General features: G+C 38.4%; 1 protein-coding gene across 1 annotated transcript; it reads right to left on the bottom strand.

The window, feature by feature from the left end:
- Positions 1 to 268: 268 nt before the first annotated feature.
- lpin1a (lipin 1a) lies at positions 269 to 17,256 on the bottom strand. The gene is given in 22 exon segments (XM_086071355.1): positions 269 to 3,143; positions 3,227 to 3,330; positions 3,412 to 3,526; positions 3,603 to 3,755; positions 3,820 to 3,906; positions 3,990 to 4,138; positions 4,474 to 4,609; positions 4,695 to 4,759; positions 5,457 to 5,549; positions 7,091 to 7,160; positions 7,350 to 7,443; positions 8,454 to 8,653; positions 8,772 to 8,865; positions 9,386 to 9,785; positions 10,660 to 10,774; positions 10,916 to 11,008; positions 12,242 to 12,310; positions 12,765 to 12,978; positions 13,064 to 13,160; positions 13,964 to 14,059; positions 14,173 to 14,373; positions 17,092 to 17,256. Coding segments are annotated over 21 exon segments (2,814 nt in total). The 5' UTR covers positions 14,365 to 14,373; positions 17,092 to 17,256; the 3' UTR covers positions 269 to 2,965.
- Between the last annotated feature and the right edge of the window lie 5,922 nt (positions 17,257 to 23,178).

The raw sequence follows: 23,178 nt of genomic DNA, 5'->3' as shown, positions 1-23,178 counted from the left end.
TATATACATTAAAATGTTCTTGTCTATTCGGTTGAAGTACCGTCTTAATGGGAATAGTTGAGGATTATCTGACACATTCATGAAATGCTCTGATGACATACTGCAATCATTTGTCACTTTTTGCGTATTGCGGTGTGTACATTCCTCTCTACTTTGAGGCTGCTTCACCAGAGAAAAATGCAACAGCAAAACACATGCCATGTGCCAAATCCCACCCCCTCACCCCAATACGTATACTGCAGTCAATGAAAAAATAGGGAGACAAACATGAACTTATCAACAATTTTATTAGATCTTTCACAGAAAGAATTCAATCATCATAAAAATGATCACTAAAAATCTTGAGACGTGGATTGCATTGGATGTGTTATAAATATTACTCCATAGTAAGACACACACTTACTTAATAATACTATGATGATGAAAAAAAATGCACTTATTAAGAGAAATGAGGTGACCAGTCAGTGACGGTGCTACTGTATTATATAACGATGACGAATAGCAATGTTATAATAAAAATGGCGCACACGCGAGCATAAGTGTTCATCAGTGATATATGAGTACAAAATTAATAATCAACTGTTGTATAAAGTCAATTTTCAACTAAAAGAAAAAAAACACACGACAATAAGCGAGTCCACTGAGTGCATTCAGAAACATTCAATTTGCATTCTCTGAGTATGAATTTCCTGCATACAAATTATTACACCAAGTTTACACGACTTAAAACAATGGCCTCCCAAAGTATTTCACTCAAATCCTATTGCTTTAGTGAGCACCAATCATGATCAATATCATTTATACAGAACATTGTTTCCTATATACAGTGGCTTTCCGAGTGAGGCGTGAGTGAGCATGCATTCGTCCCAATATATGCGACACATACAAAAAAAAAATACAATTTCACATAGCAGTGAATGAGTCCTGCTGTAAAAAGTTGCATTGATAGTAATAATGACAGTAACATACAGCGTATGCACGTGCACATTACTTACTCCATGTCGTCATTTGCATTGTCGTGCGTGTGAGCAACGATCACGTTATCACAGTAGCGCGGTCACGTGATCACATGTAATTATCGGACTGTACGAGCGGCGTGAGGACAAACGGAAGGAGGTGATCTCCGTAAAGTTTGAGGTGTGACACGTCATTAGCTACACTTTGACAATCCAATGAGACACCTTAGCAAATATGATAATGCCATCTGTTTCCATTGGCACTGTCAGAGAAGAGAGTTCATTTAACAGTATGTTTATTACTGACAGCTGTTTGTTATAGTTTGCTCTTATCATGTAGTTAAAGACCCTGTCAATGGGTGTGGGGGGTGGGGGGGGGGCATTTGACAGCCAGCGTGTGGACCGGCGCTACCCAGTGGGATATATTCCAGCCATCAGAGGCTTTCGGCAGATATATTTTCTATGAACTCATTCACTGCCATTGACGCCCATATACGTCAACAATTCATTTGAACTATTTCTATTAGTTTAACATTTTTTCCCCCACTTTTGTTAGAGTATGAAAACCTAGAATTTGTTTTTATTGCACATTTAAAACAAATTGTGAGTTAACTAGTGAAGTCATGTGATTAATTACAGTTAAAAAATTGAATCACCTGAGGCACCTAATTTTTAATAATCGAAAAAAAAAGAAAATATTATTAAAAAATTAGGGGCGCCAGGCGATTAAAATTTGTCATCAGAATTAATCGCATGACTTCACTAGTTAACTCACATTTTATATCTGTTCTAAATATACAATAAAAAAATCAAAGTTTTCAAAAGTGGAAAAAATGTTAAACTATTAAAAAATAGTTTAAATGAATTTTTGACGTATATAGGCGTCAATGGCAGTGAATAAGTTAAACATGTATTCATGTGTAGCCATGAGAAAGACGCAAGGTTTCCAGAATGTGATCGTGATTACAGTATTGATTGGCAGTTGAGTGGGGCGTGGTTTAAATGAATTCAACAGTCACGTCCACAAATGCTTGAGAGCTGAGAGAATGGTTTGTTTTTGATGATTGGCCTCATTTCATGTACTTCGTAATTTTTAATTGTATATATATATATTTTTAAATCATTCAAATTTGGTAGGGTTGTTAATGACATTGGTCTGTGTGGTGTGTTAAATTTAGAAGGTATCTATTTTCAACTTTACAGGGACTTTGAAATTGAAATAAAAATTTGTATATTTCATAGTACTAATATTAATAATAATAATAACCTTGCTTAAATTACTTTTAATATATTAATATACAAACAGGCATTTATAAAAATAATAATAATATTATTTTATAACAATATTAATTATAATAATGACCTTACTTAAATTACTTTTTACCATTTGGAAATGAATATAATTAATAAATTTTTTTTTTTAAAACAATTAAGGATTATTAAATGAATAATCTCTGATATCGAGCTTTATTATCTTTGAAAAGTCCGAATTTTTGTATCTCATTAGATATCGATATCGCACCTGTCCAATAACACAGCATGCACAGTTTTTCGATATCTAATTGTTTAGCTTTTTGTTTGCTTCAAACAGCCCCCAAAATTATTATTTTTTTCTCTCCAATTAACACAATTTGGAGCAATGTGCATGGCGATATGTAGTGGTATTTTCTCCTTAATAATATGCAAAATTGCTTATAATCTGGGCTAAAGTATTCATTAAATTGATATGTACTGCAGCATGTTCGAGTTATGATAGCTGTGCTTTTTGTGTTGGTGAGTCAGTAAACGTGTCATTGTACAATTTATGAGTGTTCATACTGCCATTCTTTATTATTTGTTCATTTTGTGCTACTTTTGAGGTATCTTGCAGTTATACGACATTTTCGTCTTCCTATAGCTTTCCTATTTTACAGACGTGTACTGTGAGCTTATTGGATTGTTGAATAACGGCACAGTGTTAAATCACATTCTAGATCTGAGTTTGGTTTCAGCCGAATCCTCACTTGTGCTCAGCTGCTCTCCAGAAGCCGTGAGCCGTCCTCTTCCTTGTCCTGCTTGCTTTCATCAGGATGTTGCTCGCTCCAGTAATCGCACTCATTAAAAGTGTCCGAACGGGGAAAGTCGGCTCCTTCTTGTTGGAGCAGGACGGGAAAGACGTGGTCCACCATTTCGCACAGGCGGCCGTAACTGGACAGATGTTGATGACAGAGACGTTTAAGGCTGAAGAAATGATGTGGCCTTGAGTTGATCATAGAGGCGAAATAGCTTACGAGGAGATGTTGGTTTTGGCATGTTCCTGTATAAGTTCCCCTTTTGGATTGACAGTGAAGATCCTGTTGAGAGGAACGCCCACCTCCTTGTAGGAATACACATCCTGGAATTGTGCACAAGGACGAACTTAAAAAACACGCTTAATTGTGTGTGTGTGTGTGTGTGCGTGTGTGTGTGATCTCACTGTAGCTCTGTTGCCAAAAGCAGCGTAGAAAGGTTCAGTATTGGGGTAGAAAAGGTGCTTGATGTCACTGAGACACTCGATCTTGAACTTCTCAGGTTTTTTCTCAATCACTTCTCTAAATAAAAAATAAAAAAACATTTTCAATCTTTAACCTCAGGTTTTTGAGTGTGTGTGTTAAGAGTGATTCGGACCTGTGTAAGGCGGAAAACAGGCTGCTGGGGCTGAGCATCACCGGGCCCATCGGCAGCATAGTTCCCCTTTCGTTGACCCAGTGCAGGTAACCTCGGGTCATGTCAGCCATACCGATGGCCCTCGCCGAGCAGTACATGAATTTATATCCATTCCTGAAACACCCTTGTGTTATAAATATGACATAAATATGAATAACGGTTACAAATCAACACTCACTGGCTGACTTTGTGGTAGAGTCTTGCGATGCCCTGGTGGGTCCAGTCTTTCCCCAGCGTGGGGAGGATGTGGCCCAATGTGTCTGACCTGTAGCCACGAGACAGCGTTCAACTCTGTGCAAATGCTGCCATCGAGTGGTGAAAATCTGCAACTGCAGTAATTGGTCTGACCTGGTGATGGTCCCATCGATGTCGGAGATGACGAGCTTGTCGTCCCAGTTCCACAGGTAGATGGTGCCATGGCAACGACACGTGCCCTGATACTGCGTGGTCACGCTGAACACCACTTCATTTGGACCCTCCTTCAGCTGTAAGCTCATCTATCGAGCAACAATATGATGCATTATTTTTTTTAATTTAATTTAATTAATTGCCTTCCTAACACCATCCCTCCATTTTATATCTCGTCCTCATTAGTCTCACAGGTGAGCTGGGGCCTATCCTAATTGACTGGCGAAGGGGCCAAGGCGTTATACACCCTGGACTGTTTGCCAGCCAATCAATCGCAAGGTACATAAGACATACAAGCATTCACACACACTTTGCACCTATGGGCAGTTATAGTTTTCAATTAACTGTGCTGTCTATGATCAAAAGTTCTGAAACTTTCAACCAACTGTCTAATGACGAAAACGAAAAATCTAAGAAGACTTACCAGCTGCTCTGATGTGAGGCGAAGAGTCTTCTTGTAACAAACGTTACCAGAAGCAAGGAGGGCGTCAGACTGGCAGGTTCCATACATCAAAGTGGGCCTGTGGTCCTCGTCACTAGAGGACGATTCATCTTTCATTCTGTCAAAAACAACAAATCAAACGGTTTGATGATCACGAGGAGAAAGCTAAGAAACCAAATAAAAGAGATGCACGAGGGTTGAACCTGATAGCTGTTGCCATGGTGATGGAACTCTCTTCTCGGTCTCCTGCGGTCTCTGTTGCGGACTCCTGAAAGAGGTCATCACCAAGGTCATTTTATAAACTAAAACTAGCGAAATAACGAAAACTAAAATTCAAAAAAAAAATGTGTTAACAAAAAATTAAAATAAAAATACTTAAAAAAATTTTTTTTTAGTGAAACTACATTTTACATTTACAAAACGAACTAAAACTAATGGAAATGCCCCTAGTTTTCATTTTTGGTCATTAATACACGAGCCTTTGAGGTTGATTTAAATATATTTGTTTTGATATTAAGTGGAATAAAGACATTTGAAAATGTGTCGCCACAGAAGTGACGTCATCTAGCAGCAGCCAATAGAAAAGCACCTTCAGATGACGTTGCAACAATTTTGAGTGTTTGACTTTTGGCTCAAATGGCTTGCCTTGCCTGCTTTTTTATTCAATTCAGATGAAATGAAACGCTAGGTAAGACCATGTGGTATGTAATCAAACTTGCACACAGGTAATACAAAAAAAAACAACCTAATACTAAATCTAAGCCCTTTAAAAAAATATTTAAAAAATAAAAAAAATAAAATAAAATCTAACAGCCGCCCTGAAAACTACTTAAAACTGACAAAATAAAAAAAACAACAACACTCAAAACAAAATAAAAAATAACTATAATGAAAATTCCAAACCTATAATAGTAAAACTTGCGTCTTGTGGATCACGTGACAAATATTTGTATTCGTGCACTCACCGATTTGGAGTCACTGTTCCTGCTCCTCCAGGAGAACCACCAGCGTCCTCCCTTCTTGGGCATCTTATCCTTCATGATGTTCTCCACCGAAGCCTGGACAAAACCATGCACATACCACGCAAAAACTCACTGGAAACTCAAAACTGACAAGCAGAGAAGAACATGGAATGACAAAATAGCCAAAATGTCCCGTCACTAGCTATGCAAAAGCATGCAAATGGCGGATGCAACATCATCAGAACTAGGGATGCACGATAATGCTATTTTCAACCGATACGATTAACCAATAATTTCAAAAGTGCCGATGTCAATAACAGATAAGTAAGCCGATAATTGTTGGCAAAATTAACTTAAATACAAATATACTTTTGAGTCCTATTATAACTCTAACATGTACAAATACATTGAAACATTGTGTAAAGCACCATGAAGCTGAATTTTATTGATATTTCTGCTTCAAAGACAACCAGTAACTCATTTTGAGTTTGCCAAAACAAAACAGTCATATTTTAAAAATGCAACAAAAAACTGTGAGGGTAACATTTTGGGAAGACAAAGTAAAGAAAGCCTACACTGGCGACTGCCATGTCGCCATGATGCCTCTTCTGTCAACACGAGGTCCATTGCGCGCATTATGACATCACAAATATACAACACTACCATAGGAGAGGGAAGGGGTTGAGGAGTTGGGCACAACTTGAGCTACAAACACAACCGATGGACCAACGTGGCATGTCTATTATTATCTGCGGATTTCTTTATTATCTGGTTTATCTGTATGAAGTCAAATTGGATTATAATTGCTGATAATTATCGGCTGATTTCTTTATTATTTGGTTTATCCGTTTGACGTCAAATTGGCCGATAATTATCGGCTACCGATATTATTGTGCATCCCTAATCAGAACCAAAAGAGACAATCGCATGCGCTGATCGACATGCTAGAAAAAAAATAAAAATATAAACAATCATCATACAGGCTCAGGAGGTCTGGGGCCAAACAGACCAGGAAGGCAGTACGAGAAAAGGCCGAAAGCAGAAGAAAAATAACTCAAACACCAAAACTTGGGATGGACGGTGGAAGACGGGACAGAAGTAAATAAAAGGGAGAACAGGTCAAAAGGGGGACAAAAACATGATATTAATAAAGTGTTAGGCCGCTCACATAAAGCTACATTTCACTCTGGTGCCAATGCTTTAATACAGTTTCCAATGTAAATATTGACAAAACCAACATGAACACACATGATCCAGTTCAACTAAACTAACATTAAGATAGCTTTGAAAATGGCACACCAAAGTGAAAATGAGTAACATTAGTGCATACATTAGTGCAGAGAAGAAGGGGATGGAAAGGTTCGCAAAGCTCTACAACCGCACCCGAAACACATCAGTGCGACAGAAATCACCCAACATTAATTCATTCATAAAGTATGTGGTTTTAAAGTCAGACTTTATTTGTCGCTAAATTAGGATAGGATGCCTTTATTGTCGTTGTACCTGCGTATAATGACAATAAAGGCATCCTATCCTATTTTAGCAACAAATAAGTCTAACTTTAAAACCACATACTTTTGAACTTTAAAAGTCTTCGTCAGATGAGTGTAGGCAAGAAAAACAGACGGTGGTCTTACCTGTGGCAACGGCTTCTGGTAGACCTGCATGGCCAACATGACGGGAGCCGCCGTACTCCAGTTATAGTACCTGTGCAAAAATATTACATGGCCATTCACTCACTGGCCACAACATTAGGTACACCTGCACATCAATCTAATGACACCCAATTAAATAATACATAAAAAACTGTGAGCAAGCAACTCTTATATTGGATGCCGTGGCTGTGCAAGTGTTCCTAAAAAAAAAGTGACCACATGGTTTAGGAGTCAAACATACTTGTTACCAATCTTCACCACCAGGTTGGGATCATCGATAAGAGAAGGGTTTTCGGAGAACTGTTGGTAGGAAACTGCCCTCTCCTGGAAGTGTTCTAAGAAGTCCAACACACACACACACAAACGCGCAATACACAGGTGAACATGTGTCGAATATTTTAATGTGCTGACATGAATCTGATATTAAAATTCTGCTGATTGTGGATTAATCTCAGTATTTGAGGCAAAATAGAAGTACAACATGATGTCAACGATGGGACCACATTTTACTATCTACAAATTCATCCTTAATTATTTCTTAAAATGTCACCTATGCTCTGTTTTTTATGCTCAGGACAAAACACTTTGTAAAATAAAAGTATTGCTTTGGTGCCATCTTGTGGCATCAGTATGTTAAGTGAAGGAAGGAACAAAGTCTATAACTCTGGATAATGAAAAGTAGTGATTTATTACCGTCTTGTTGAATTTTTCATAATGAAGTGAGGGGAATATTTTTATTATTTAAAAAGACCATTACCTTGTCTTTGCCATCGCCATGTCTGACAAAAAAGTAGAGCTTTGGCACCATCTTGGTGCTAAGGAACTAAAAAAGGGAAGTCAACCCATCCCCAAAATTCTTGACAATAACATATTCTATGCATCCCCACTAGTCTTAATACGCTATTCTGGTTAATATTTTGTTAGTGGAATATGAGTTAAGCAGCAAAATCCAGCAGTTTTTTATCAATATCAGAAGGCGGCCATTTTGCCCCTTGCTGTCGAGTAAAAACGAGAGTCAGTGAATCTGAGGTAACACCCAATCACAGCTCAGCTTCAGAAAACAGATGAGCTGTGATCGGTCATTGCCTAAGCAACTGTGATGTCATCTTCAGTCGACAGCAAGTGGCAAAATGGCCGCCCCCTGGGATGGATTAAAATGGCTGGATTTTGCTTCATAACTCATATTCCACAAATGTATCTTTATGGTTGACTTCCTCTTGAAGTGAGGGGAGGAGCTTCATTTACTATTATACTGTGAGCCATGTCTGATAGAAAAGTAGTGCTTTTGCCACCATCTTGTGGCATCAATAGGCACTGTTAAGAACCCCCCGAGTCGTGTCCGTACCTCGCGTGATCTCCTTGTTGTCTGACAGCCCGCCACAAAGTGAGATGGCTACGTGAGGGAGGTCCCCCATGTGGTCCAGCAGACCGTCCACCCCGCTGTCCATCCCGCAGCTGCCCTCTGATTGCGGGGACTGATTTGCACTCCGCACGGCCGTCATCATCACGTCCGAGTCCGTCCTCATCGAGCTGCCCCCTCCATCGCTGTGGAAGGAGGTCATTTAGTACGCTACCGCACAATTTAATGAGAGTAAATATGAATTGGAGTGTATTGTGTTTTTCTTTATTGTATTATATTTATTACATATTATAATGTTTCTACCTTTTAGGGAAATACAAAGCAGCTACTTCAGGCACCAGCTCTGTGATATCATCCAAGTATACGCCATCGGCACCAAGATGCTGGCTTCTTTTTTCTAATGTGACACAGTTGTCAAATAATGAGACATCTTAACATCTGGTTACTGCCATTGACGGCTGTAGACGTCAAAAATCCGTTTGAACTATATTAGTTTCACATTTTTTTCCACTTTTGTTAACAAGAGTATGAAAACCGAGATTTTTTTTATTGTGCATTTATAACAGATATCAAATTTGTGATTAATCGATTAATTACAATTAAAAATTTTAATCGTCTGACGCCCCTAATTTTTTATAATCTTTTTTTTCTTTTTTTATTAGTGGCATCAGGCGATTACAATTTTTAATTGTAATTAATCACATGACTTCACTAGTTAACTCAAGATTAATCACATATTGTATATCTGTTCTAAATGTACAATACATTTTTTGCTAGGTTTTCATACTCTTGTTAACAAAAGTGGAAAAAAAATGTGAAACTAATAGTTCAAATTCATTTTTGACGTCTATAGCCGTCAATGGCAGTGAATGAGTTAAGTGCTTATTTTGAATTATTTTCAAAAATCATGCTTGTACCTTTCTTCTTGGAAGGTGAATCGGTTCTTCTGATTGGACTTCCTCGGTTCCTGCCTTCCTCCAGATGATCAGGAAGGATGCTGGGTGCTTCTGAACATGTTGTTAAACTTTCCATCTCTGCACATGATGCATCCACACTCTCCACTGCTGTGGGTGGAAAAAAACATAGAACACAATGACGAGAAGAATGGTGAGGAGCAGCCTAAACAAGCGTACCGTGCTCTTCTGTAATCCTTCTCCCACCCGCACTGTCAGCACGCATCTCGCCTTGCTGAGAGGTGTAACGAGGTTGGGAGGGGGGCCCGGCATCACTGATACTTCTGAAGTGAGTGCTGGAGGACACTGGGATGGAGACTGATGGAGCGCAGTCCTGCTTCTGATGGGAAGTCAGGAAGGACGGCTAGAAGGTGAACAAAAGAGTTGAGATTAACCTAGAGAAGTTCTGAAATAATCTATCAAAGGTTGGACTTGACACTTTAGTTGTCCCTGAATCTTTATTTTGGAAATGACAGTGAATGTTTCTGCTCAAGCCATGACTGTGTCCAAGTGCACGAAACAGAGACAGTAAAAGCAGATTTGGATGAGTAAACAATTTCTTTGCAGTAATATGCTCTATTTAGCATCATTTGTCTCAAGAGAGTATTCGTATTATTATTATTATTATTATTATTGGAATAAGAATTAAGCAGATTATTCCAACTTTTTTCATCAATCTTCGTCCTGTACCGCCCTCTGCTGTCGAAATGTCGAAATGCATTTGTGAACGTCACGTGACCAAACAGAAACCAAGTTGAGCGAGCGCGTACTCGAGCCGAACGTTAATTATTGTGGTCACATGATAGAACATATGTTTTTTTTTCGCTTGAGTTCCTTTTTCAACAAGTTTGGGATTAACTAAAACAGATATAACCTGAATTCTTGAAAAAGTATTCAAAATAAAGGCTAAAAGAACAAAGGGGATGAGGCTATATTAGCTTCTAATAGTGGTCGGGTGTCCCAACACTTTTGCCTATATCATTGCCATTCAATTGAATTCACTCTTTGACAGTTCCTCAGACTCCCTCCTGACATTTGTTTTCATCTGTGCTATATTAGATGTGTAGGATCCTGTATGTTTTGATTGTGTTTGAGCAGATCAAACAAAAAGCCAAATGTTTCCAAAAGCCAAACATAGCACAATATATTATAACAAACGATCAGAAAATGATCATGGCAAAAAAAAAAGAAGCCATCAAGCAAGCCCAAACCAGGCATGTGTGTATGTGTTTGCATACTTGAGCAGCCTGTGGCAGCTCCCCCCACGTCCACAGCATCTCAGGATTGTCTTTAGCCCGACTGGCCAGCTCAGAGTCGCTTTTGGGCGTAGAAGACCGAGAGTCATCTTGGTTGCTGCGAAAAAACACACGCTTTTAAAAAGACGTCATGGCTCCCTTTGTTTAGCAGTCAGTACAGCATTACAGAAATATTTGGGTAGCTTCATGTGCGGAGTCAGTCAGTGCAAAGTGTCCTCACAGGAAGTGAAAGTGATACCTAAGGTGGGAGGAGAAGTGAGAGGTCTGCTGCGGACAAGAGATGGACAGACCGCAGGACGGAGGGATGGACAGAGTCTCTTGAATCACAGGACTATGAGAAGATAAACACAAAGATGAGCAAAGAAGAGTTAAGAGAGGATTGACAGACATATGAATCATATTTGCTACATATTGAGAGAAGAGAAGCACATTGTGCAGTCCCCACCAAGCAACCACTGACGAGCGGTTGGAATGGAATACAAATAGACCTATTAATGATTCAATGTTTGACCTCAGCTACCTCTGCAATCTTGTTTTGGCTATCTTTCAAACTCAATAGGGCTTTGGCTTTGTTATTGGATTTTTAAAATGGATAGAAAGAGGTTGAGAGGCCTGCGGTCAAACATTTTGGGTGGATGCCATTCCGAACGTCCGTAAAAGAGGACCTCCTCAACAAAACTCAAACTTCCTTGTTCTTGCTCAAACATAAAACAAAAGTAATGTGAAATTAGAAGACTATCAGTTCTAGATCTAGTGGCAAAAAATTGACGATGGCCATCTTGAGCCAAATATGCTTTAAAATGAAAAGTGTAGCTAGCTACAGTAGCTTTTGAGTGGATACTTTCATAATTACTACTGCTATTGAAGAGAACATGTTGCTTGGTGGGGACTTCTCTGATTTATAAGAACAGAATAAATTCAATGAAGGACAACATTAATTACAATGGGGAACACAAGCTCAGTTTTTCTCTATCACGTCAATTTTTGAGCTTCCGAATCCCCGTTACATTACAAAAGAAAGAAATATATATGTGTGGATGTAAATAAAAATATAGATATTTACGAGCTTTGAAAATTGCATATCGTCACCCTCTTAAAAGTGTCTTTTTTTTTGCAAAATTATTATTATTTTTTTGCCTAAATGATCTCCTCATGATGCAAATGGTTCAAGTTTTTGTGATTCCTGAAAAATCTGAAGAAATTACTGAGGCGATTATTTTAAGAAGGCGGTGATATCCATCATAAAACGACAAGTTACCATATATGACTCCAATCATAGCCCTTACGACAGCTTATCAGTGGAATTCAGTGGTAAGCTGTGGAGAAAAGTGCTATAAATAAATAAATAACTCAAATTTTGGAACCAGCATGCCAATTTTAGTTTTAATCACCATAAAAATGGAACTCAACCGATTTGTTTTCTTCTTCAAAATTGTTCCCCAGTGTAAACAATTTATTTCAATGTAATTTAACGTATTAATGAACAATTAATACATTACAAGATGTATCACTATCTACTGTATATGTACATGTACGGCGGGCGTGTGACCACATGATAGTGTACCTCTGTGGATGTGTCCATTCTTTACTGGGGTGTGTGTTGGTTGCCGAGGATTGATCACCGTATATAGTTCTGGTCATAAAAACACAACAACCACAGTCTTTGGGTGAAAACCATCACATTAAACCAGTGCACAAACTGTCAATCACTATCAATGTTCATGTGGTAAATAAAAACATGTCTGTTAAAAAATTATCCTGCCCTCCTCTTTGAAACTGAAACTCTATCTTCCACAAAGCCCCTCAGGAATTTCCCCATGCCACACCGGCGTGGTAAGACTTCCTAAAAAAGGCTGGAAAGGCAGCAGCAAGGACACCGCTGTGGTCCATTATGTCAAGGAAACAGAGAGCGCTGTGGGAACAGGACAAATTCCTGGAGCGCCTCCAACAACCGGAGCTGCTTCTCAAAGGGCTTTGCATCTTCACGCACAAATATGCACATTAAATCTCTTCTTTAAATGTGTGTGGGAAAAGATGCAGAGGAACAACATACAGTTGGTAATAATCCATCAAAGACACACACACACCTTCCGGCGTCTCCTTCTCTCTCGTCATCAGAGCTCAGGTCAATAGTGAACATGTTATCATCATCCGAAAACTCCTCTCCGCTTTTGTCCCGCCTCCCTCCTCCGCCATCTGGCCGAGCCTTCCTCCTCCTCTTCCTCCTCTTCTTGCTCATGCCTGCATCGCCCTGCTGCGGCCCGATGCTCTGGACAGGAACTGAACCGCACATCATGCTGTCTGTTTGGCCACAGAACAGAGCAGTCTTAAAAAAAAAAAGAGACGGGCTTTTCAACCAAAAGTGAACTTGTTTCAAATGATTTACCCTGGTGGCGTGCGCTGCTCCTGCTCAACTGGGATTCCATCAGCGCCTCACCTGTTGACATGATGGGTGAGGTCGCCAGGTGGGCTGGAACCACTTCCTGTTAGGAGAAGGTGGGATCATGTGACGTCACATTAAAAAGCCTGCAAGATCCCTTACAGATTAAGTCAATCCCTAATTTTCTTTTATAATAATAATATGAATTTGTATTACAATATACATTAGTAATATTTTATATGCAGCCCAACAAGCCTAAACAATGTATTCTGATTAATATTGTGTTTGTGGAATATAAATTAAGCTGCAAAAGCCACCCATTTTTACCCATCTCAGCGGGCGGCCATTTTGCCATTTGCTGTTGACTGAAAATGACATCACAGTTGCGCTCAGGGCTCAAATAAACAACCAATCACGGCTCAGCTTGAGAATGTCACATGACTTAACTAAGTTAACTCAGAACACAGGTGAGCTGTGATTGGTCATTACCTGAGCCCTGAGCAACTGTGATGCCATTTTCAGTCGACAGCAAGTGGCAAAATGGCCGCCTCCTGAGATAAAATAAGATGAGATAAAATCGTCTATCTGTCTATCTATCTATCTATCTATCTATCTATCTATCTATCTATCTATCTATCTATCTATCTATCTATCTATCTATCTATCTATCTATCTATCTATCTATCTATCTATCTATCTATCTATCTATCTATCTATCCATCTATCTATCTATCTATCTATCTATCTATCTATCTATCTATCTATCTATCTATCTATCTATCTATCTATCTATCTATCTATCCATCCATCCATCCATCCATCCATCCATCCATCCATCCACCCATCCACCCATCCATCCATCCATCCCTTTAAGTAGTTGTGTTTTGTGAGAGGTTCAAAACTCACCAGTGTGTTCTCTGCTTCTTTAACAAAAAAGGCTTCTCCATTTTCTCCCAGCTTCATGTGTAAGCTCACGGGCTCTCCATTGATTTCAATGTCAACCTGCACAAGAAAAAGACAAATCTTAATCATATATTTCTACTGTGACTTTTATTGTAAGGAAACTCTCGCTTTCTGAGAAGTTACATACAATTGCTGAAATGTTATCATCTCACCACTTTCTCCCGCGAGCGCAGGACGCCCATTTTGCCGAAGCGCACGTGGAAGGGCGAGCATTGCAGGGCGCCATTGGGCTGCCGCACCACGATCACGTCGATGCAGCCGGACAGCGTGGCGGGGTTGAGGCCTCTGTACAGCTCCTTGACCTGCACAAACACCTGGCCCGCCAGCTGACCCACATAGTTCATGGTCTACAACTGGGAACAGAGATATTGAGTGATTGCTGAGAGTCCAGCACAATCATTTAAAAAAATAATAATAATCAGTAACAATGGTACACTTTTGACCATTTTATAAAACCTTCTTGTTAATGATGGTTCTAAAAATCGTTATTAATCCAAATTATTGTGAAAAATTATTCCACAAGTAATCACATTGCTCTGATATCATTTTCTGTTCTGCTCGAAGCCTCTAGAGGGCAGATCTGCACAGTACGTGATGTAAAGGAGAGCCACGGTTTACAGATACAGACGGAACGTTTACAAGATATGAACTGAAGATATGAAGCAGTTTTACATTTCATTTATATATATATACATATATAGAGGGCCTAGAAGAGTTTTTATACAAATTCTTAATGTATTTACTTCTGTAATAGTGTAGGTAACTTAGACTGCGCATTAACAAGCATTTTCAATTACTTTTGTTCTTCAACATTTTGTTAGTAATGTCTGGCTTAAGTTAGCATCAGGGTTGCAAATAAAGATACCCCAAAATATGAATTATTCATGCTGCCATTCAAGGCCATTCGTACAGACAGAAAGATACATAATTAAATGTTTCCTCTATTTTTGTACTCAGTGCTGTCCTCTTGTTTGCAGGCAAGCAAAAGGAGTAAATTTGCGACATCACGGTGAAGATTTATAATACTCCACAGATCCACCAGACTGTAAAGCTCTCGACCCAGACTGTCAAACCCGACTTAGAGAGTGGAAAAAGACATGAGGGTGTTGAGTCAACAAGCATTAGGAAGAGGCAAGAATGAACGAGAAAGAAAGAGTGATTAGTGAGTGTGCTGTATTAAATAGAAGCTGACATCAACACCCCAAAATATGGCCATCATTCTGGAAAGTCTTTCTCCAAGGTGTTGGAGCACGTCTGTGTGACCATTCATCCAGAAGGACATTTGCGACAGGTCAGCAACGATGGACCTGAAATAAGGCCTGGCTCACAATCCCTTTTACCCATTTCCCCAAAGTGGTTCCATCGGGGGGTTTTCCACAACAAACTCAACCGAGCATTCCTTTACATTTACTGACCTCCTCAAATGTGGAGGAATCACTGGATTCAAAATATACATTCACACTCAAAACATCAAATACTACTAATCATATTAGAATCAGGTTTGTAGCAATTCAAGCCTTTTTTAAGTACAGTTCAGATCTATTTAACCTTTTAATACAGTACAATACATTAGCATAGCATGTCATAAGAATGGTTTGTTTTTAAACATTTATTTTATTAACATTATTATTTAACGTTAATAATTGAATCATTATGTAAAAAAAATTCGGACCTATATTTTAGTGCAGTGTTATTGTCTCAACTGTATGATGTTACAGTGGTTTACAATAATAAATTAGATCACAAATACTTTCTGGGTATAAAACCTTAGCCTCACTTCTTTGACACTTAAGCCTACAACGCTGCCTTATTTTAATGCTGGTCATTATTCTATTTTGAAGTGTAAACAGAATTAAGCGCTTTATATCTAATCTTCCAATACGTCTGACATAAATGTTCAAAAACGTCTGTGTGTTATGACGTCAAGCCTCACAAATCAAATATTTGACCCATAAATAGTTATACAACCTTCTTATATCAACAGCAACATAGCAACTACCATGACCTTTCATTTTATGGATTTTTTTTTTTTTACGGGAACATTCTGGCAGAGGTGATTCACTGCACCATAGCAACAATTGCTTGCAATTCTAAAAGGCCAGACATTGCCAGAGAAGACTTTCGACTTTATTTGACACTCTTTTGTTAATGTTTTTAGTGTGGTCGTAGTTTTCAGTTGTAGCTCACTGTGTAAACCAAAATATTAGAAACTACTGATCAACACCACTCCAAAACTCCAAACTGTAGCCACAATAATAAACATATTGCATAATTGTATGTTTTCAAAACTGTTAAATTTGCCACCATGTCTTAAGAATGCAGAGGCAATCTTCGAGTCAACAGACTGCTTTGTTTACACTCATGCACAGTGGACTCAGGAACACAGCACTCCTGATGACTTTGTCAACAATGACCATGTGCATTGTGCAATCACACACGCTCACGCACACGCGCACGCGCATGCACGCACAAAGACTCTCCCAGGAAATGTCCCCCTAACAGCCAATCATAATGCGTTTATATTACGTAATACTCAATCACGGGACAACTAGTGGGGTCATTCAGCAGAATCAGCACACATTGTTTGCTTGCGTTCTCACTAGAAAACCCACAACGGGGACTCTCTTATTATTTTATATATTTTGAACTCGTATAGCTAGAAATTACCAGCATGCACAATAGCTGATCATTTCAAAGTAAAACAACAAACATCGATTACGCATTTTACGTGTATGCAAATAAACTAAATGACAATGATATTACTCTATATAAAATAAAATAAAAATGACAAGTAGATGGTATTTGCTCGCTAAAAATATAACAACTATACAAATTACCTCAGAATACAAGTCATATTAGACAGTACAAGTGGTGCGACGGCCTAGAGGAGACATGTAAACATCTTCCACATGGGTGAGGCTCTGCACTCTGCATCGATGCACACCATTCATACAGCCGCATTTTTTTTTTAAGTGCAAAACAAGCCTCAATGCCCACATTCTAAGTACAAGTACACACGTGTTTAATAAATCAATATCCCACTAAATGCGTAGATTGGTGATGTTACTTACATTGGCTGCGGCTTCCGGGTCTTTACCGTCGAATGTAAGGCGTTTAAATATGTTACCTGTGTATCCTCAGGTCAAACATTGTCACAAAGATTCCTCTGCTACATGCTTTTTTTCTCTGCTCAAAGCTGCATCGCTATTTAAACTGCAGTGGAAATATTCCTCTCACTGAAGCCGCACTGTAAATAAATTGCCCTCTGATTGGCTGCACTCCAGTGACGTCACGCGGAAGTTCTGCTTTGGTGTATTTTTCTGTCAAAAACACTTTTTCTGGAACGCCAAGTACAATTTTGTCATTATATATATATACACACACACACACGCACGCACCCCCCCCCCCACACATGCACACACATTAGTGTAACATATTTAGACTACATTTATTACTTTAATTTGTTATAAAATAGGCTGTCATTTTGAGGGTTTTTCAGAAAACACGAAAAACTGAACCAAATACTGATTACATAATTTGTATGAATAATTCAATTTCATGGGTACATTTTAATTAGATGTTTAGCTAAGTATGTAGCTGTCTTCAGAAGCGACGGCCAGCATCCTGAGGAGATGTTTAAGGTAAATAAAAATAATAAAAATAAAGTTTAAATAGAACTTAGGCTATTATTTTAAGAGTGTGGCGATATATAAAAGCAACCATTCACACTCACACAGGTGAACAATTTCTTCAACGAACATGCATGTTTTTGTAATGTGGGAGAATGCCAGCAATTCAACTCAGAACTGCATGTTGTAAAGAAGACACTTGGCCATTGTTCTGCCCGAGACAGGAATTCATTTAACATTCATTTGTTTATTATTGTGGTTGTAGCTTGCATAGATGGAGGTGCATGGCATCACAACCAAATTAAATTATTTCTTCTTTTTTTTTTTCAACCCTCTTGTCTTGTGCAGCCAAATGAAGCCATACAAATTTCTCCTAGTCTGCTCCCAGTTGTAACTTGTCTACTGAGCTGATGTCCTGTTTTCATCATTGTCATGTGACATCCTCAGTGTTTAACTCACAGGCCTCTTTGGCCTGCCAAAGTCATCATTCATCTTATCCCTGATTTCCCTCCTATGTTGAAAATGTATTTCACTTCCTGCCTCATGAACTTTTACTGCACCCTCTCACAAAGAACTAGAAGGAACCAGAATAGAAATGACATTTAGATAACTTGAAGGCATCAATGAAGGCTGTTGCGCAACCCACTGTGTCACACTTGACAAAATCAAAATATACACACAAGCCCTCACGTTGTACTGGTTAAGTAAGTAGAACATTTGTAATTGCTTGTTGATGATTTCTAAACTGCTGATTGTGTAATTACAACCCAGTTTAAAAACAATTAATACATATGTTAAAACCAAAATAAATAAATTGTTACGTTGTCATATAAAACTGAGCATTAGCATCTTGCTGCATCAGAGTGCAGGTGTACCTAATGGTTATTTGCTGATTTGCAAATATTAGAATGCGTTACCTGGCATGAGTATTTTTTGTGCAGCTTCCCTAATGGAGAGAGAACATAAAATGAAAATAAAAAAGTATACACACAACTATTCAAATAATAGGGTTTTTTTTTTATACAAAAATTAAACCAAGACAAATCATTCAGAAAACTTACAACATGTGAACCTTGTTCTCATCAGACCGTAAGCCATTTTCCACGTTTGGCAGATTTTGTAATATTCTATGGTTGTTATGGTCCAATAATTGCAATTTGAGCAACTGTGCGTTTACTTTTTATGTCCCCTGTGTGTGTATTTACTAACACACAAGACATCATCGTGTTTCCTGTGCCTCTTATAGTCTGTGCGAAAGATGTGCTGCACATGCATGACTATGTGTGTGTATGTGTGTAAAACAGGATGTTGGATAGTGAAGCAGTAAATCACTGTGGCTATGCAATAACAGACTGAAGGTTACTACAGGCCAAATCTCAACATTATTTAATCCTAATAATCTTGTATTGATGCAGGCAATGTGAAAGACATTTGTGTGGAATCTTATTATTATTATTTTTGATTGTACGTGGCCAGTTCAAAATAAATAAGCAATCGACCTGCCATTTTCTACACCCACAACTCTGTAATCTGATTACAGACGCATGATTATGTAATAAGACTTAAACTTGATTGTGGACAAAGATCGCCCTCCACAAAGAAGAAACAAAGCTAGTCGCCCCCACTTGGTCTCCCCCCTTTGGCAGGGCTCCATCACTGTGGACACGCTGCCCAGTGATTCCCAGAACTAAGCCTCAAGTAGCACCGTGTGTACCCAACAGAACCTAATGCTGTTTTTAACAATTGACCTTTCAATAGGGAACACTACTCCAGACATAAAAGTCTTGGTGATTCAAAGCAACAATGACATTTTGTAGTACAACAAAAAAATATGAGGCACCAACCACTTACTGTACATGTTATTAAAATTAGGAATGGTACCACTTTTTTCCCCCAGACCAGAGAGAGAGAGAGAGAGAGAGAGAGAGAGAATTTTAGCTTTAAAACCACATGAAATTATTGGCGATATTCTATTCTGCGGATAAAAAGAATGGATGGATACCTAACAAGTTAGCAATTAAGTGTAGTACATTTATTGGTTTTCTTGTGGTGGTCACTTGTTGCTAGGCAGTATTGCTAAGGTTACGTCGTTAGTGCCCCCCCCCCCCCCCAATGAGAACAAAATAAAATAAAATACTGTAAAGCCATATACTCCAGGTATGTTCACAGCCGATATAATGTTGAAATAAATAATTGCTTCCCATGTTGCTGAGCGGAGTTTGGTTTAATTTCAGTTGTTCCATTGGCCATAAACATTTGACTGCTCACAAGTCTTTTTGAACGATAAAGACTTGACTCATTGTTTCTCATTAAAATAAAAGTTTGTCCTTAAACATTCATTTAGCAAATCTATTACTGCCCTGTGTTATTATAAAATATAAACAAAAACAGCGCCATCTACTGGGGCACTGCACCCAGCGTCGCCTCGACTATACAACAGCGTGTGTGTGTTCAAAGAGGATCGTTTAACCGTTTAACACGTGACCGTTGTGATTTGCTCACAAACACACAAGAATACACGTGGATACTGTATGTACACTCACACACGCACGTACACTCACACTATCAGATGAACCCAGTCGCGCTGCGAAGAACAAGGAAACACGTGCTTTTCCAAGAACTGAATGATTTACCAAGGAACCGCCAGCAGAGTGTTCAGAGGGGAGGAGACAGAAGGACAATTCGAGCAAAGAGAGTCTTTTGGAGGGAGAATTTCCTCATTGTGTTTGTGGGGGGCAGAAAGTTAAGAGTTGCACAACAACTTTGTTATGTATTGAGAATAATACATCCCTTTTTTTTGCTTGCTGCGCACTCACAGGACACTTTATTAGGTACACAAAAAATAATAATTAAAAAAAAGAAATTTATATATATATATATATATATATATATAATTTAACAAATTTAAAAAAACAAGTAAATAAAAATAAGAGAGAGAAAGAGAGAGAGTACAAAAGTAACGAAAATTGGTACCGTTGAGTACCGGTATCGATTCCCAGCTACCGAGTATTGGAACAGTACCGGTTCAAATGTGAATGGTACCCATCCCTATAGTGCTTATTTTGTCACAGAGCACAATATTGTGTGGTTCTGGGAAGCTCAGTCCAAATAGTCTGTTAGGCTTGGGAAACTGTGATATTTTAGCCCATTCATTAGCTATTTTAAATGACAGACATACACATTATTATACAGTATATACGCAATGTGATACTGATGCTAGCAACTATACATGAACTCAAACAACACGTGTGTGTGACCACTGGCCACTGCTGTTTTATTCATGCATGCGTTCATGTTCTTGTGTGTGTTATTGTGCTTGTGCGTTTACACCGTTTCCTCTATTGGTTCAGCAATATTCCGCCCTGCCTGACACGTGAGAGGACGCGAAAGAAAGGTGGTTTGCTGAGACAAGCGTAACCTGGTGGCTCGCTTATGGAGGTAAATTTGGTGCAAAACTAACTTGTGCAAAAAATGTGTACCTGTAGAAAAAAGTCTAAATTTGTATCTGTAAAAGTCGTGATTTGTATCTGTAAAAAAAATGTGTGCCTGTAAAAAAATTTTTTGTGTCTGTAAAAGAAATGTGTACCTGTAAAAAAAAAATTTGTGTCTGTAAAATAAATTTGTACCTGTAAAAAAAAATTTTGTGTCTGTAAAATAAATTTGTACCTGTAAAAAAAAAATGTGTATGTGTAAAACAAATTTGTATCTGTAAAAACAAATTTGTACCTGTAAAAGTCATGATTTGTATCTGTACAAAAAAAAAATTGTACCTGTACAAAAACTATAAATTTGTATCTGTAAAAGTTGTGATTTGTACCTGTAGAAATGACAACTTGTAGTCAAAGAAGTCGCCACTGGGAGTCACAAGTGGGTTTTCTGCTGCTGTTCTGTGACGTGAGTTTTGCCCCATTTGTTGCGGTACAAATGGAGCAAAACTAATTTGTACTTGTAGAGCGCCTGATTTGTACTTGTAAAGAAGGGGGCGGGCTCTGGTGTAATGAAGGGTTGTTTTGACCAATCAAGTGAGAAGGATTTGAGCGGATTGGAGCGCAACCTCATTGGTTTAGCGAACGACGGTGGCGGGACTCGCGGAAGGATACAAGCAGGACACATCGTCGCCAACCAACATACATATTAAGAATACTTCAGTCGACTGAAGTATTCTTCCTCAACATACATATTAAGAATACTGAAGTATTCTTCCTCAACATACATATTAAGAAGTATTCTTATCTTATTCTTAATCATGACTTTTACAGGTACAAATTTGTTTTTACAGATACAAATTTGTTTTACACATACACATTTTTTTTTTACAGGTACAAATTTATTTTACAGACACAAATTTTTTTTTTACAGGTACAAATTTATTTTACAGACACAATTTTTTTTTTACAGGTACACATTTCTTTTACAGACACAAATTTTTTTTTTACAGGCACACATTTTTTTTACAGATACAAATCACGACTTTTACAGATACAAATTTAGACTTTTTTCTACAGGTACACATTTTTTGCACAAGTTAGTTTTGCACCAAATTTACCTCCATACTCGCTCCCTTCAAGGTCAAGAATGCGCGCTCGTTTGATTAACCGTTGAGATGGGCGTGTTGCTCATGGTGGGGGATTGGTGTGCCTCAACCAATCAAAAGGCAGCCTGAGCCACACACCACTAAAAAAGCATTCTCCCTGCCCAATGTGGAGCCCTGCGAGTGGTGTCTTGTGATTCATTTTGCAAAGAAACATATTTTCCCCTACAACTATGCAACGCTAGCGTGTATAGGCCATATCACCTTAGATGAGGTGGAAGGAATTATAAAACAACTGCAGGAAGCTGTAAGCGTTAACACGAAACCTTCAGAATTCTGCTACGAAGCAACATGTCAGGAAAAGCCTACTAGAACAGCAAACATTGTAGCAGATGTACCCCCCTTTGAAAAAATAACAGTAATAAATTAAGTTTTGCAAGTTATAGGCCACATTAATGAGGGGGGGGGGTATTATTTAGAACAAAATCCTGGCATTTGAAGAGGGGTGTGTCGACTTTATGTACCCAAAACTGTGGTGCAAAAGCACTGCAATGATACATGTCAGTTGAAAATGAACTTTGCCCCCTGTGTGGTACAGGAAGTAGTGTGGAAGTGTAGCTTGATCCCGCAGAGGCTCAAAGTAGTAGTGCTGTTATGTAATGTCTTCTGTTCTCAACTGTGGCCTGAAGTGTGACGAAAGTTCCCCACTTGGGGATAACAACGGCACACGTTGTTGTTGCACACTCAAAACACTAACAACACCCTACAACACATACGCAGGGAATGACGAATGGTGTTACATTGGTAGCATTTTTTAATTGATTTATTTTTCATTTTAAACTTTTGAAAATGACTTATTTTGTAATTGTATTTAATATTATTTTATGACATATTATAACATATTTTAAGTTTAAATTTTTTTTTGTTTTCATATGCTCTGTAAATAAATTTGGATTGGAGTTTAGCAGAAATAAAATTATACTGTAAAGTATTTGGTG

Source organism: Leptonotus elevatus, chromosome 3 (assembly GCF_054856555.1).
Source record: "Leptonotus elevatus isolate MCC_2025b chromosome 3, RoL_Lele_1.0, whole genome shotgun sequence".
In the NCBI taxonomy this organism is placed as follows: Eukaryota; Metazoa; Chordata; class Actinopteri; order Syngnathiformes; family Syngnathidae; genus Leptonotus; species Leptonotus elevatus.
Note: the sequence above shows the minus strand (reverse complement) of the source record. Positions and strands in the feature narration are given on the sequence as shown.